Source organism: Mobula hypostoma, chromosome 4 (genome assembly GCF_963921235.1).
Source record: "Mobula hypostoma chromosome 4, sMobHyp1.1, whole genome shotgun sequence".
NCBI lineage: Eukaryota > Metazoa > Chordata > Chondrichthyes > Myliobatiformes > Myliobatidae > Mobula > Mobula hypostoma.
The window spans coordinates 55009938-55025434 of NC_086100.1; the positions used below are offsets into that span (position 1 = coordinate 55009938).

General features: G+C 41.6%; 1 protein-coding gene across 2 annotated transcripts in view; it reads left to right on the plus strand.

Annotated features, from left to right (window-relative positions):
• Window positions 1–15497, plus strand: part of golim4a (golgi integral membrane protein 4a) — a 108765-nt gene that overhangs the window by 17789 nt on the left and 75479 nt on the right. For both annotated transcript variants that reach the window (XM_063045825.1, XM_063045826.1), the window contains exon 2: window positions 3021–3095. In XM_063045825.1, the coding sequence (XP_062901895.1) occupies window positions 3021–3095 (75 nt within the window). The remainder of the gene's footprint in view (window positions 1–3020; window positions 3096–15497) is intronic.

A 15497-nucleotide genomic window follows, 5' to 3' on the forward strand; every position in this document is an offset into this window, starting at 1 on the left:
TTAAGGTAGCTTCAGTACAATACAATCTGGCAAGATTTAAAAAAATAACAAACACAACCCGACTCACATCTTGCTCAATTTAACTAGTGTAGTTAAACTCCCCCATCTCCTCAATGAATTTTCTTGCTTTACGTGGGCACTCAAAAAACTTGAAACCGTCCTTAGTCTCTATTCTTAGCTTGGCTGGGTAAAGCAGCGCAAAGCTCACATTCTGCCGCCGAAGCATCTTCTTACATTCTTTAAACTTTCCTCATTTTACTTGCGTGGGTCTGGAGAAGTCCGGGACGATCATAACAAATTGTTGTCCCAGGAAAACTTGCCCTTGACCCTAGCCGCTCACAGCACAAAATCTCGACCCTTTGACCTGAGGACCCTTACGAGGATAGGCCAAGGCCTATCTCCGGTACTGGGTCTAGGGCCCCAGAGCTCTGTGTGTGCGTTCTATTTCAAGCTTTTCCACCCGATCGCTGACAAGCTCCGAGACCAGTTTATCCATGAACACGATGATATCCTGCCCCTCTTTTCCCTCTGGAATGCCGATGAATCAGAGATTGTTGTGCCGATTACGGTTCTCCATGTCCTCCAGTTTATCTGGTAGCTGGTCAGTATCAGCTTTGGTAGCCAATGGGTTGACTTTTCATTCCCTAACCGCTGCTTCTAGATAGTCAACCCGCCTCTCGACATCTGGAAGCCTGGTTATCAGTGATGACAGCTTTGACAGCTTTAACTCCACTAATGATATAGATCGGTGTACATCTTCAAGGCCTACCAGGTCGTCCGAGATTTTTTCCAAAGCCACATATATATCAGCCAAATCCTGACTCGCCTCATGTTGGTCTCCCTCAGGCGATGGTCCTCCGCCATTTTGATCAGAGGCTGTCTGCCCTGAGCACTGCGACCTTAAGTGCTTCTTTATATCTCCGGAAGCCTTCGTTTTATGTTGTTTTGGCATCTTACACGGACAGTAACACTTTAGAGCTGTAACAGTGATAAAATAGACCGCGAAAGCGAATTTTTAAAGGATAATTATATACCGCCGGTGCGGAGCACTGTTCCAAGCAGCTGTCTCCGTCATTGCGTCATGTGACTCCCTATATACGAGTCTCTTAAATGACCTTGTTGTATCAGCTGCTACCACCCCCTCTGACACTGTTTTCCAGGCACCTACCACACTCTATTTAAAGACCTAGCTTTTACATCTCCTCTGTGCATTACTTCATTCCCTTGAACAGATGTCTCTGGTATTGGCCATTGCTGCCCTGGGAAAAAGGTGCTAGGTGTCCATTCTAACTATACCTCTCATAATCTTATACACCTCTGTTATATTGCTCCTCATCCCCCTTCACTTCAAATAGAAAAGTCCCTTTTCACTCAACCTTTCTCATAAGACATGATCTCTAATCTGGCCAGTATGCTGGAAAATCTCCTCTGCACCCTTTCTAAAACTTGCACATCCTTTCTATAATGAGGCATCCTGAGGTATATAAACTGTAACATAAACTATTGGCTCTTGATTGCAATCTGCTGATGAATGAAGGACAATACATCATAGGTTTTATTAATCATCTTATCAACTTGCCTGAGAACTTTGAGGGATCTGCGGCGTTACACACCAGATCCCTCTGTCCCTTCACATTGCTAAGAATTGTGCCGTTCACCTTGTACTCTGCCATCAAGTTTGATCTTCCAAAGTGTATCACTTCACACTTTTTTGAATTGAACTCCATTTCTGCGCCCAGCTCCACAAAGAGTAGAGGTCACAGAATTGATCCCAGCAGAACCCCACTAGTCATGGACTTCTAGGCAGAATACATTCCATCTAGTACCACCCTCTGCCTTCTGCAGGCAAGCCAATTCTGAATCTATCCAGCCAAGTTTTCATGAATCCCATGCCTCCCGACTTTCTGAATGAGACTATCGTGGGGGTTCTTGTCAAACGCCTTACTAAAATCCATATACACCACATCCACTGCTTTGCTTTCACTTGAGGATGTGAGAGAAGGTTAGGGGTTGAATGAAAGATTAGTGAAAGCTGAAACAGCACTGAAGCAGCTAAGTGTGTTTTAGAAGTAAAGGGAGGAAGGAACAAAATCAGGAATTGAAAAGAAATGTTTGATATATCTAATATCTAAAAAAAGTCGGGCATTGCTGCTACCCATAGATTTTCCCATGACAAAATGAAAGGAGAAGTGTTGAACCAAAGGAGAATTATTTCAATGTAACGAGAAGTTCAATGATGGGGAGGGAGGCTCTGGGCTTCCTGACGTCCTGGGATGGGAAGGAGGCACTGAGGAAATGCTGAAAGTAATCAATGATGAAAGTGAGAGAAATGGAGGGCAAAGGAAGAATTTTAGATTTCATGGGAAGAATCTGGACAAGGGATGCAAAACAATGACAGGGTAAGAATTAATTCCCATAAGGCAAGCACAGGCTGAAATGATGGGAACAGCGGGAGTGTCCAGCTTGTGGATGTCAAGGAGGGGATAGAATTAGGCTGTGTGTGATTTGGGGACTGAGTTCGCAGACCATGGTGCGAAGAGTGACATCAGCAGGTCTGGGAAACAGTAATGGAGTTTAATAAAATGCTCCCAGTCTGGTAAAATTAGGAATAGCTGTCAAAGCTTCGGCCTGTGTTAAGGGCAAGGGTTGGTTTGCGGAGCAACAGCAATGCCACCTGTATGTTTTGTCTCTTATTTTTTTTCCTAGTTCTTCTTTCAATAAGTGATTAAAACATGAAACTTGAAATTTTTTTTTTCACAAATGCTGCCTATCCTACAGAATATTTCTCGCATTCTGATTTTACTTAATAACACATTTGATATTTTATAATTGTAATGAATCTAACAATGTGATTTTTGAATTTTGGTTAAGTCAAACAGATGCCCCATTTGGACGTTTCTGTTGATATAGAAATGTACATTTTGTTCTGAATGATGTCTGAATAGATGAAAATGTGAAATAGAAATGCAAAATGAATACTTAATGATATTAGCTGACCAACTGTTTGTTATTTATTACAGTTGTTTATGAACATAGATCAAGATTAGAAAAATCATTACAGAAAGAGAGAAATGAACACAAAAAGGCTAAAGAAGGTAAAATTAACATACAGTAATTTTGTCTATTTTAAAAATTACATGAAGTACTTCTTACTTGTTCATGTATTCTCCCAACATGCTTGTAGCACAGGCCATCACTGAAAGCAGGGATCTTTCCTTTGGTGTTTCCACTCTGCTCTTCTGATCTTGGATTTTTCTATAACCCTTGTCTCCTAATTTCATAATTTGTGGGTGTAATTATGAATTGTTTCAGTATATTTTTACCTTAAAGGCTCCAAATAAATGTAAAACATTGTTGTCTTCATTATTATTACATCAGTACTATTGTCAAGGGCAAAGGGTTTTTGAGCTAGCAAAGTACAGGAACGATGAACATTTGGAGAAATTAGTTCTGTGTCTTTGTGATTATATATACATAATTCAGTGGTAGGAGAATAGCAAGTAATGCCAGAATGTTCTGACCAAAAGAATATAGGAACTGGAAGAGGGTAGTGAGATCCAGGAGGTGTAGAAGAAGGAAAATGGAAGCTTGCTCTTTGGCTCTGCCAGGTTGGGAAGACTTGGGCTGGTCAGAGATTTTATAACTTTACCTATTCTGCAATTGTGGCCTTCCATCTGTTGACAGTGGACAAAAAACAGCAAGATCACCAATGTCTTTGGCTTTCCCATGGACACCAGCAGTATAATTCTGTAAAGAACTGAATTGGCCTAAACTATTTTGCAGGGAGATAACCGAAGACATGAAATCTATTTCTCAAATTCCATGTGATAGTTAAAACAAACTAAGCCACATCATTAGGAAAATGAAAGAAAAAAATCTCAATGTCTAGTTTTGCATTCCTCTCTGTAAATGAACATTGAAACTCTTTGTTTTTGGATACATTTTCTATTGACAAACTCTTTTTTCCAGGCATAGGTTTTGCAGTTTACTGTCTATATTTTACTTGGCCTCTAAAATCCCATCTATTTTGGTGGAAAAAAATGAGCAACCAATAGCAAGTAAATTCATTTTTGGATTATTTGCCTACTTACACTGTATACATTTAATGTGTACGGAGGCTGAATTTGCTTCTTGAGTGCCTTAGCTATCTCTGTACTTATTATGAATGTACCCTATTATTACACAAAATTTCAGTGAGTATTGAAGGAACTGCCTAGGTACCTGCAATATATGCAAGTTATTCACCCAGTAATCTGCTGTCTGATGGAAAATTATTGTTTTAGGTTCTGAAGTTCTATGAAAAAAACACTTCTTCAGTAGCTCACTTTGATCTCCCTCCAGTCTATTTGACTAGCCGCTGAGTAAGAAATAGTAAATCCACTCATTATCGACAATCAACAAATTGGTTTGAGTGTTGATTAAGGTGCTCGTTTTTGGAATTACAATGGCATTACTGAAATTATGGTGTATATCAAAACTGGAAATATTTTCAAATATTCATTCATTTTAATCACTGCCTCCTTAATAGCTGTCCTGGTAAGTTCTAATTTTGTTTTGCACGTCCCAACTTGAAGCAAATTCACGAAACTATTGAGTTACACTCAGTAGTTATATTCATGCAAATTTAAAACTTGATTAATCAGCAAGGCTGTTTAATGTGTGGTTCCTTTCTATCTTCACTTCTTTTTGCATATCTTTCTTGAGTTGTGACAGTAGTGTAACAGCTAAGTATGTGGTTACACGATGGAATATAGCAAAGCAGCAATGACGATCATGATCCATCTGATCAGGACATGAGCACTGTAAAGCTGTTTGAAAATACTGTATGGTTATAACTTGCCTTCTGCAGGCATTACATTCATTCGTGACATTCGTAGTTTTGTTGACTGAAGGGACTTGTTGCATTGAATCTCTATAGCTCTGTGCGGAAACAGTCATTTAATATTATTTGCCATGACTGAGCTGGGGGATGATTCCTCAACCAATTTTAATGTTAGCATACTAAAAGTGGTTGATGACGTTGTCTCACATTTGGGCCCATTTCTCCCGCATGGATCAATAAGGATTCTGTATGTCCTCCCTGTGGAATGTGTAGGTTTTCTCTGGGTGCTCCGGTTTCCTCACACATTCTACTGATTAGTAGGTTAACTGGTCATAGTAAATTGTCCTGTGATTAGGCTAGGGTTAAATCGGGGTTTACTGGGCTTCACGGCTTGAAGGGCAGGAAGGGCCAGTTCCACACTGTATCTCAATAAATAAATAAATAAAATCATTCCCAAGTCTATTGACAATCTGAATGTTGACTGATCCTTATTTATCCTGGCACTGAATTTAGACATCTTAGCAGATTCAGCAGAAAACTAATCTGCTGCATTGGCTGCTTAGTGCATGGGGCATTGGGCTCATCTTGCTATGTTGAAAACCACCATCAATTGATTGTGCTCTCAGTGCCTTCCATGATGGGTAATGTGAACTGTCACCTGCCCATCAAAGGAACTTCTCCGTGCCAATTTCAAGTACACCAAGCACGTAAATGCAATTATGAAGAAAGCATGGCTGCACCTCTACTTCCTTAGAAGTTCACAAAGATTGGACATGACATCTAAAACTTTGACAAACTTCTACAGATGTGTGATAGGGAGTATACTAACAGGCAGCATCACGGTCTGGTATGGAAACACCAATGTACCTGGAATGGAGAATCCTACAAAAAGTAGTGGATATGGCCCAGTCTGTCACGGGTAAAATCATCCCCACCATGGAGCACACCTACACAGAGTGCTGTTTCAGGGAAACGGCAACCATCATCAAGGGCTCCCACCATCCAGGCCAGGCTCTCTTCTCATTTCTGCCATCAGTAAGAAGGTGGAGGAGCCTCAGAACCCACACCACCATGTTCAGGAACAGTTATGACCCCTCAACCATTAGGCTTTTGAACTAGTGGGGATAACTTTACTCAACTCCACTTACCCCATAACTAAACTGTCTTTACAGCCTATGGACTCACTTTCAAGGACTCTCCATCTCATGTTCTCAATATTTATTGTTTTCTTATCTATTATTTTTATTTCTTATTTTCTTTAATACTTGCACAGTTTGTTGACTTTTGCAAATTGGTTGTTAGTCTGTCCTGTTGGGTGCAGTCTTTCATTGATTATATTATGTTTCTTAGATTTACTGAGCATGCCCACAAAAAAAAGAATCATAGGGTTGTATATGGTGACATATATGTACTTAGATAATAAATTTACTTTGAACTTTGAACCAGTTACCTTCAAATAAAACAATGTCATGTAGGTCAAAATATCAACTTTGACTGTTTTTTGGATATTTTAAGCAGAGAAAGCACAACACGGGTAAGTAGAAGTTTCATGTGAGTGCTGTGGTATTGTGGACATATTTTTGCCTTATGATACCATATTTTGCTTTTACAAGTAAATTAACAATGGTTCAAACCTGTGGAATTTCTAGTCACCAGCAGCTATTTAACCTTCCTCTTCCTTGGTTGTCCATTGAAATCGGATTACCTCATCCACTCCTTTAACAGTGAGACCTTTGATGACTATACAGTCCTATCCTGGGCCCACAAGCTCTATTGCAGGTGGGACATGTATATGTGGTAGTGGTGGCGATCATGGCTGCATTTCTCCTGGCTCTCTTCTGCTGTCTTCTGGCTGCTCTTTCCATCTCCAGAATACGAACCCCGTCCCTGCACAGCTGTCGCCACAACTATTTAACCACACATGCTTACACAAACTTACCAAACCAGCAGTTTCACTTTTTTTAAACCCTGCAAATCACCTTACTTTTCACAGATGCAGTTAGGATTCTGCGAACTGCAGCTTATAAACTATCTACATTTGACAACTGTAAGAGGTATCTTTAGGTCTGAGAAAACAAAATCAGTAGATTTGCTACACTTTCAGTTCTCAGTGATTTCTGTAGCAGGTAGTATTTGCCTGTTATATTTGGACATAGAAAATATGCAGCATTTTATAAGCAAACAATACAGAAATAGGGATATTCCAAATTCATTGTTGTTTTACAGCAAGATTTATTGGAGCAGTACATGAAGATCAAAGTGGAAATTGGTATGTATTATGCCTATATTTATTAAATAATATAGGAAGGCAGTAGATAAACTTACAAGGAGGAATGGCTGGTAGCAAAATCACAGTTTATTTAGATTCAAGTTCAAGTTTATTGTCATGAGCATACATACCTAGGGTATAAAGACCATGAAAATTTGCGGTACATTACGTACATTACAAATAAAGACCATGAAAATTTGTGGTACATTACGTACATTACAAATATAAATCAGATAAGCTTAAATTAACATAAACTATACATAACTTACATGACAAAAACCAAAATAGTCATAACAACATCAGTTCAAGTTGAGGATAGTATACTCTGAGATAGAATGAGGACTTTCAGGTTAGTTTCAGGACCTGATGGCAGTAGGGAAGGAGGGAAGAAACTGTTGTTGAACTGTGGGGAGTGGCTATCCGGGGTGCTGTACCTCCTGCCTGATGCCAGCAATGGCTGTTTCGTTAAAACAATAGTTTCTCGGATCCAACTCAATGAAACAGAAAGACACAAATTACAATTACTTAGAATTACAAAACTACTGTCCGTCTGTTAAGACAGAGCAGAGCAAGCATTAAAGTACTTAAGTAAGCATGCACAGACCCTTCTCACTGCAGCACAGCTCCCAATTAATCCGCAGCACTGTTCATGAGCAGCCTGTCGGTGAAGCTCTGAGGAATTACTGCCAGAACCCCCCTCCCCCCTACCACTCTACTCTAATAACCTTTATGCTGATGTGAAATGCTACAGTAAGTGGATGAATACACAGCATCATCTCAAACCACTGAATGAGAAACAGTCATTACTTGTCGCAACTCTTCATGAATTCCACCTGTGTTCAGCTGACTTCCATGTTCCCATAGATGTTCTCACATTCTCATAGTGCATTCCCATCGTCATAATCAAAGCTTCTACATCCGCTTCTGTTGCATTCAGGGCCACGATGGTGGTGAGACATTCAACAAGCACAAAGATGACCCCTTCAACCGCCACCATATTACAAGCGAATCACAAAACTGCTAAGCATAAAAGCAAAATGATTATAGCAGCATCCCAGAGCACTGCTGTAGCCTCCTGGCGCAGCAAGGGGTATAATTGTAATGGGATTGATACCCTACATTCTGTCTCTTACCTACTGACCATTGATATGTTCATCCGAGATGTACAGTAGGTACAACACTCCTGGCATGTTATGGCACAAGTTCCTCCTTTGCCAGGATGTCATCCAATGCCATTCCATTCTATAGGGTCACTGTCCTCATGGCTGCCATCTTGGTTGAAAGCCACGTCAGCGCCTACTTTGTTTGTTCCAAAGCCATAAGACCATAAGATATAGGAGCAGAAGTAGGCCATTCAGCCCTTTGAGTCTGCTCCATCAGTTAATCATAGGCTGATCCAATTCTCCCAGTCATCTCCACTCCCCTGCCTTCTCCCCATACCCTTTGATGCCCTGGTTAATCAAGAACCTATCTATCTCTACCTTAAATGCAACCAATGACTTGGCCTCCACAGCCGCTCGTGGCAACAATTTCCACAGATTTACCACCCTCTGACTAAAGTAATTTCTCCACTCTAAATGGACGTCCTTCAATCCTGAAGTTGTACCCTCTTGTCCTAGACTCCCCTATCATGGGAAATACCTTTACCATATCTAATCTGTTCAGGCCTTTTAACATTTGGAATGTTTCTATGAGATCCCCCCTCATTCTCCTGAACTCCAGGGAATACAGCCCAAGAGCTGCCAGACGTTCCTCATACGGTACCCCTGTCATTCCTGGAATCATTCTTGTGAATCTTCTCTGAACCCTCTCCAATGTCAATATATCCTTTCTAAAATAAGGAGCCCAAAACTGCACACAATACTCCAAGTGTGGTCTCACGTGCCTTATAGAGCCTCAACATCACATCCCTGCTCTTATTTTCTATAACTCGAGAAATGAATGCCAACATTGCATTTGCCTTCTTTGCCACCGACTCAACCTGGAGGTTAACCTTTAGGGTATCCTACACAAGGACTCCCAAGTCCCTTTGCATCTCTGCATTTTGAATTCTCTCCCCATCTAAATAATAGTCTGCCCATTTATTTCTTCCATCAAAGTGCAGGACCATACACTTTCCAACATTGTATTTCATTTGCCACTTCTTTGCCTATTCCCCTAAACTATCTAAGTCTCTGTGTTCCTCAACACTATCTGCTCCTCAACCTATCTTTGTATCAATGGCAAATTTAGCCACAGATCCTTTAATCCCATAGTCCAAATCATTGACATACATTGTAAAAAGCAGTAGTCCCAACACCGACCCCTGTGGAACTCCACTGGTAACCGGCAGCCAGCCAGAATAGGATCCGTTTATTCCCACTCTCTGTTTTCTGCCAATCAGCCAGTGCTCCACCCGTGCTAGTAACTTCCCTGTAATTCCATGGGCTCTTATCTTGCTAAGCAGCCTCATGTGCGGCACCTTGTCGAAGCCAGTCAGATTTGGCTAACACCTCCAATGGCTGAGTCTGTCAGGACGATCTCCCTTCGTAAGTAGGCTGTACCATGTGGGAGAAAAGCTATCTCCCAAAGCCGATCGGCATCCCTGATACCCCTTCTCTGACAGTTCACCTTGTGGATTGGGTGACTGGCCAGATCATCAATGCAAGATACATACAGTACAATATACTCTGATCATGGCAGCCAGACCAGCCTGTTGGGAACCAAAAATAAGCCTGGGATTCACACACCCATTGTATGCCTTTCAATGTGGGGACAAGGGTGCCTCCAAACAGTATATTCCCACCGCAGTAGTACAGCACTGCTCTGTTCCATTAAGGTGAATAGAGGTACATGAGTAATCCCCAATGGAATCTTCCCATCACTACGGCAACAGCAGTTATTCCCGGATGACGGTATTACATTCAACGTTGGTACATACCATCTGTTAAACAGACTCCATTTTACAGTCCCATCAACGGTCTTAGCTGATTCTGTGCCTAGTATTCGGTGTCATTCAGAGGATCGGTGCTCCCATGCCTGAAGTCATCAGAATTTGGCAGCACACCCAGCACTTCAGTATGTTCGGACGATAAGGATATTAATATGACTTTCTGAGAAGGGTATTAGTCGAAACCACTGTCGCTGTCGTGAGGAGCAGCAGCAATGTTATGGCCATTTCTGCAATATAGGAAAGATCACTTCCACTCCCTTTTCGTTATTCTTTGAGCATTCAGACACACTATTCCCTGTTCTTCTGGAAGCTCCACCCACCGTGTATTGCCTGACTGCCATAACACAATCTCGCCTCTCTCTGGCAGCCTGGATAGTTGCTGAACCCATATCTTCCCCAACTCCGCTTCGATTTCCATCTCCTCTACTCTTGAGGGGTCAAATGCTGCCAAATGTCAGGATATTGGGGTTCCTCTCTCTGACCTGCAGGTCTGGAGTTTAAGTTGTTGTCCACTTGCCAAATCTGGCCTGCCCCCGTCCCCCCAACCCCTTCCCATACCTGTTTGGATTCACCACCAGAGATCCACCAGCCTTCTCCTTGGCTTCATCTGCTGGGTGTTGGACAATTCACTGCCCTTCATCACATGTCAGCACCACCCTTGGGTCTCTGCCCATAGTAGTAATCAAAGTTCCTGCAGTCAGTTCTGTTGCATTCAAGGCCACAGTGGTGGTGAGACGTTCGATATCACAAACATTAACCGTTTACTAAACAATGGCCTGGATGTTAGAGATTCTTAACGAGGTGCAAGACAATTGATATAGATAATGAAACCACCAAACTTAGTAGCAGAATTAGGCCATATGCCCCTTCGAGTCTGCTCTGCTATTCAATCATGGCTGATTTATTATCCCTCTCAACCCCATTTTCCTGCCTTCTTCCCATAACCTTTGACACCCTTACTAATCAAGAAACTATCAACCTCTGCTTTAAATATACCAATGACTTAGCTACACAGCTGTCTGTGGAAATGAATTCTACAGATTGATCATTCTTCGGATAAAGAAATTCCTCCTTTAGGATCAGAGGGCACAGCCTCATAAGGATGTCCCTTTAGAATTGAGACGACGAGGAATTTCTGTAGCCAGAGGGTGGTGAATGGAAATATCTTATCCACATCCATTGTGTCGAGGCTTTTCAATATTCAGTAGGTTTTGATGAGATGCTGCTTCGTTCTTTTGAACTCCAGTAAGTACAGACCCAGAGTTATCAAACGTTCCTCATATGTTAACCCTTTCATTCCTGGGATCAATCTTATGAATCCTCTCTGGACCTTCTCCAGTGCCGGCACATCCTTTCTTAGATATGGAGCCCAGAATTGCTCATGATATTCCAAATGTTGTCTGACTAAGCCTTATAAAACCTCACCATTGTATCCTGTTCTCGTTTTCTCAAAAACAATGCTAACATTGCCTTTCCCTTTCTTACTACCGAATCAACTTACAAGTTAACCTTTTGGGAATCCTGCCTGAGAACTCCCAAGTCCCTTTGAACCTCAAATTTCTAATTTCATGCCCCATTTAGAAAACAGTCTACGTCCTTATTTCTTCTACCAAAGTGCATGACCATATACATTCCCACACTGTATTCCATCTGCCACTCTTTGTCCATTCTCCTAATCCTTCCAAGTGTTTCTGTAGACTCCCTACTTCCTCAACACTACCTGATTCTCCATGTATCTCTGTATTGTCTGTAAATTTGGCCCGAAAGCCATCAATCCATCATCCAAATCATTGGCGTATAACATGAAAAGTAGCAGACCCAACACTGATGTGTGTGGAACACCATTAGATACTGGCAGCCAAACAATAAATGCCCCCTTTATGTCCATTCTTTGTCAGACTGCCAATCCTCTGTCCATGCTAGTGTAGGAAAGGTTTCACTGCTAATGTAATGGTTTTTCTGTTGAAGCAGTGTTTGGGTTATGGTTAGAGATATCGGGTGCATTAGAATGTGAGCGATCCAATGACAAGAGGGTGTATTCGTGCCGTGTGCCTGACACCAGGGTGATCTGGGTCTTTTGTTTGGTGGGAGATGAAGAGAGAAGACGCTGGGGTGGGGCCATGACCAGATGAAGGCCGGAGGACCGAAGGAAGATCGGCAAAGGAGAAACTGTGAACTCCAAATTGTGCACGTTAAAATGGGCCCTTTTTGCTTTTTCTTCACTAACCCTGTAGTCAAATGAAGAATTATAAAACTAGATTGTTTAATTGTGTGCGGTGTACCGTCTGTTATTTCAGGGTACTGATTTGTAGCAGGGTAACAAATCTCGCAGCATCCACACAAACACGGGGGGGAGGGTTTGGGGTGGATTCGCATCTCGATCTCACACATTTGGCAGGGCCAGAGATTGTCTTCCTGAGACTTACACAGCCGGCAGAACCCGGGGGTTACACTGGGATATTGCTTGTCATGTAATACTTTTGGCTCTTATCTTGTTTAGCAGCCTCAGGATTTTAAAACTTTCAGTGAAATTTCACTTTATTCTAACCCCAAGTGAATATTGACCTATTGGACCTTGTCAAAGGCCTTTTCAAAATACATGCAAACAGCATCCACTGACTCTTCTTTGTCTATCATGCCTATTCCAACAGGTACGTCAGGAGATTTTCCATTAAGAAAACCTTCAGCTTATTTTGTCAAGCACCCCGAAACGTCAAACTTAATAAGGGACTCCTGCCAACCACTGAAGTCAAGCTAATTGGACTATAATTTCTTCTGTTTTGCCTTCCTCCCTTCTTAATGAGTGGAGTGACATTTGCAATTTTCTCTTCCTTAGAACCATTCCAGAATCTAGTGATTCTTGAAAGATCATTACTAATGCCTCCACAGTCTCTTCAGTCACCTTTTTCAGAACACTGGGCTGTAGTCCATCTGGACCTTTGACTTATCTATCTTCAGACCTTTCAGCTTCCAATACACCTTCTTCTTAGTATAGTGACTGTACTCACTTCTGCCCCCTAACACTCTCGTATTTCTGGCATGTTGTTGGTGTCTTCCACAATGAAGACTGATGGAAAATACTTGATAGGTTTGTCTGCCATTTCTTTGCCCTCCATTACTACCTCTCCAGCATCATTTTCCCGCAGTCTGATACCCACTCTCACCTATTTTATGCTTTATATATCTGAAAAAGGTTTTGGTATCCTCTTTTATTCTGTATTATTATCTTGCTTACCTTCATATTTCGTCTCTTCTCTCCTTATTGTGTTTTAGTTGCCTTCTGTTGTTTTTTAAAAGATTCCCAATCTTCTAGCTTCCCACTAAGTTTTGTTATCTCCTGTTATAATTTGCACTCAACATCCTGGCTGCAGTTTGGAGGCCTGAATATAACTCCCATTAGGATCTTATTACTCTTTCATCTTCTTAACTTTACCCACAAGGGATCAGATGACATAGAACCCTTGTGGGTAAAGTTAAGAAGATGAAAGAGTAATAAAAGCTTAAAATCCAAGGATACATATTATATCAAAAGGATAGGTATAATATGTATCCTTGGATTTTAAGCTCCCAGCTATGATCTTCTTTCAGCTATGACTCAGAGATGCCCACGCCATCAGACATGCTAATTTCTAACAGTGCTGCAAGATCATCGACATAATTCCGTGTACTGTGTGGATTTAAGTATAACACTTTCAGTCCCATGTTTATCATTCTTTTCAATTTTCCTTCTATGTTACTGGAAATTAAATTCTTATCCTTTTCTAAATTTATTGTCTTATTCTTTATTATAGATACTTCCACGACCTCTCCTGCACTCTCCTTCCCTTTTACCTCATCCTTACTTTTCCAAGCTGTTAAACCCACACCTCTCCACTTTAGTTTAAAGCTCTATCCACAACTCTGGTTATGCAATTCGCTATGGCTCTGGTTCAGTGGAGCTAGTCCCATTGGAACAGCTCTCTGCTTCCCCAATAATGGTGCCTATGTCCCACAAATTCATATCCATTTCTCCCACAACATTTTTTACAACTCATACCAGCGATTACATAGGAACCTTTATTCCAGGGACCAAGGCACATATTTAACAATAGGGTCTTGCATCTAAGGAGTCTTCAAGGAATCAGACCAGGAGGCCGGTCAGCCCTGCCAGACTTGTCTCGTAGTTAATAAAACCATGGTGACACTATCACAGTACCAGATTCCCACTCTCCCCTCTCCCCATACCTTCCGAGTCCAGACATCTATCTACTCCTTAAATATATCAGCCTTCCTAGCCTGTTGTGGTCAAGAGTTCCACAGATTTGCCATCCTCTGAATGAAGAAAGTTTCCTGCTCAATCTCAAACATTCATAGTCTGCACCATTTATTCAAGTGCTACACCCATACACACCATCAGCTAGGCGGGTCCTCTCAGGATTTTAAGACTCTCGGTGAGCTCTCCTCCCCAGGTGAGTACTGGCCTATTGGACCCTCTTATCCGGCAGTCCTGTCATGGCAGGGATCAGGCCAGGAACCTCTGCTGTACTGCCTTTATCGTTCTTGTGTAAGGAGACAACAGCTGTCCACAGTACTCCAGTCTGGTCTCTGTATAACTGCAGTAAGGAATCCTGTCCTCTCAAACTCTTACAATGAAAGCCTACATATCATTGGCTTTGATAAGTGTTTGGTGTTTTATATGTTTACTTCAGTGACTGGTGTACACTCTGATTCCTTTGTACACCAATGTTTCACAGTCTCTATCCAGCTAAATTACTCTGGTCCTTACTGCTTGTTTGATTAAAGTGGATAATTTTACATTACATGCATCTGCCGTGGTTTCACCCACTCGTTCAACTTGTCAACCCTGCCTTGAAGCCTCCATATCCTCCTTACAACCTCATCCAGTCTTGCGTTGTTGGTAAACTTAGAAATATTGCATTTGGTTCCCTCATCCAAATTGACCTCTACTAGCCACTCCTACGAACCTGAGAAAGCTCTTTATTTGGTCCTATTTCTGCTCCCTATAAGTCCAGGCCTGTGGACCACAGAGTCCCATGCTTTAATCTGTGCACTAACCTCCAAGGGGAGCTTTATCGAACAAGAGATTATAGAGATTAGCTTTATTTGTCACACGTACATTGAAACATATAGAGAAAGGCCCAGTTTGCATCAAATCAAGTCAGTGAGGACTGCGATGGTCAGCCCAGAAATGTTGCCATACTTCCGGCACCAACATAGCATTCTCACAACTCACTAACCCCTAACCCATACACTAATGGAGTTAATGTACCAACTGCTTATAGGCAGCAGCAAGAATTGAGCTCTGATCTTTTACTGGCTCTGTAATAGCGTTACATTGATCGCTACACTACCATACCGTTCTTGCTGAAAGTCCTTTCAGAAAGCCCCCAAAAAAAACACCTGCTGTTACCTTACAAGCAACATCCTAAAAGGTTCTATCTAGTATCTTTGTCAAACATAAACATCCAGGTTAA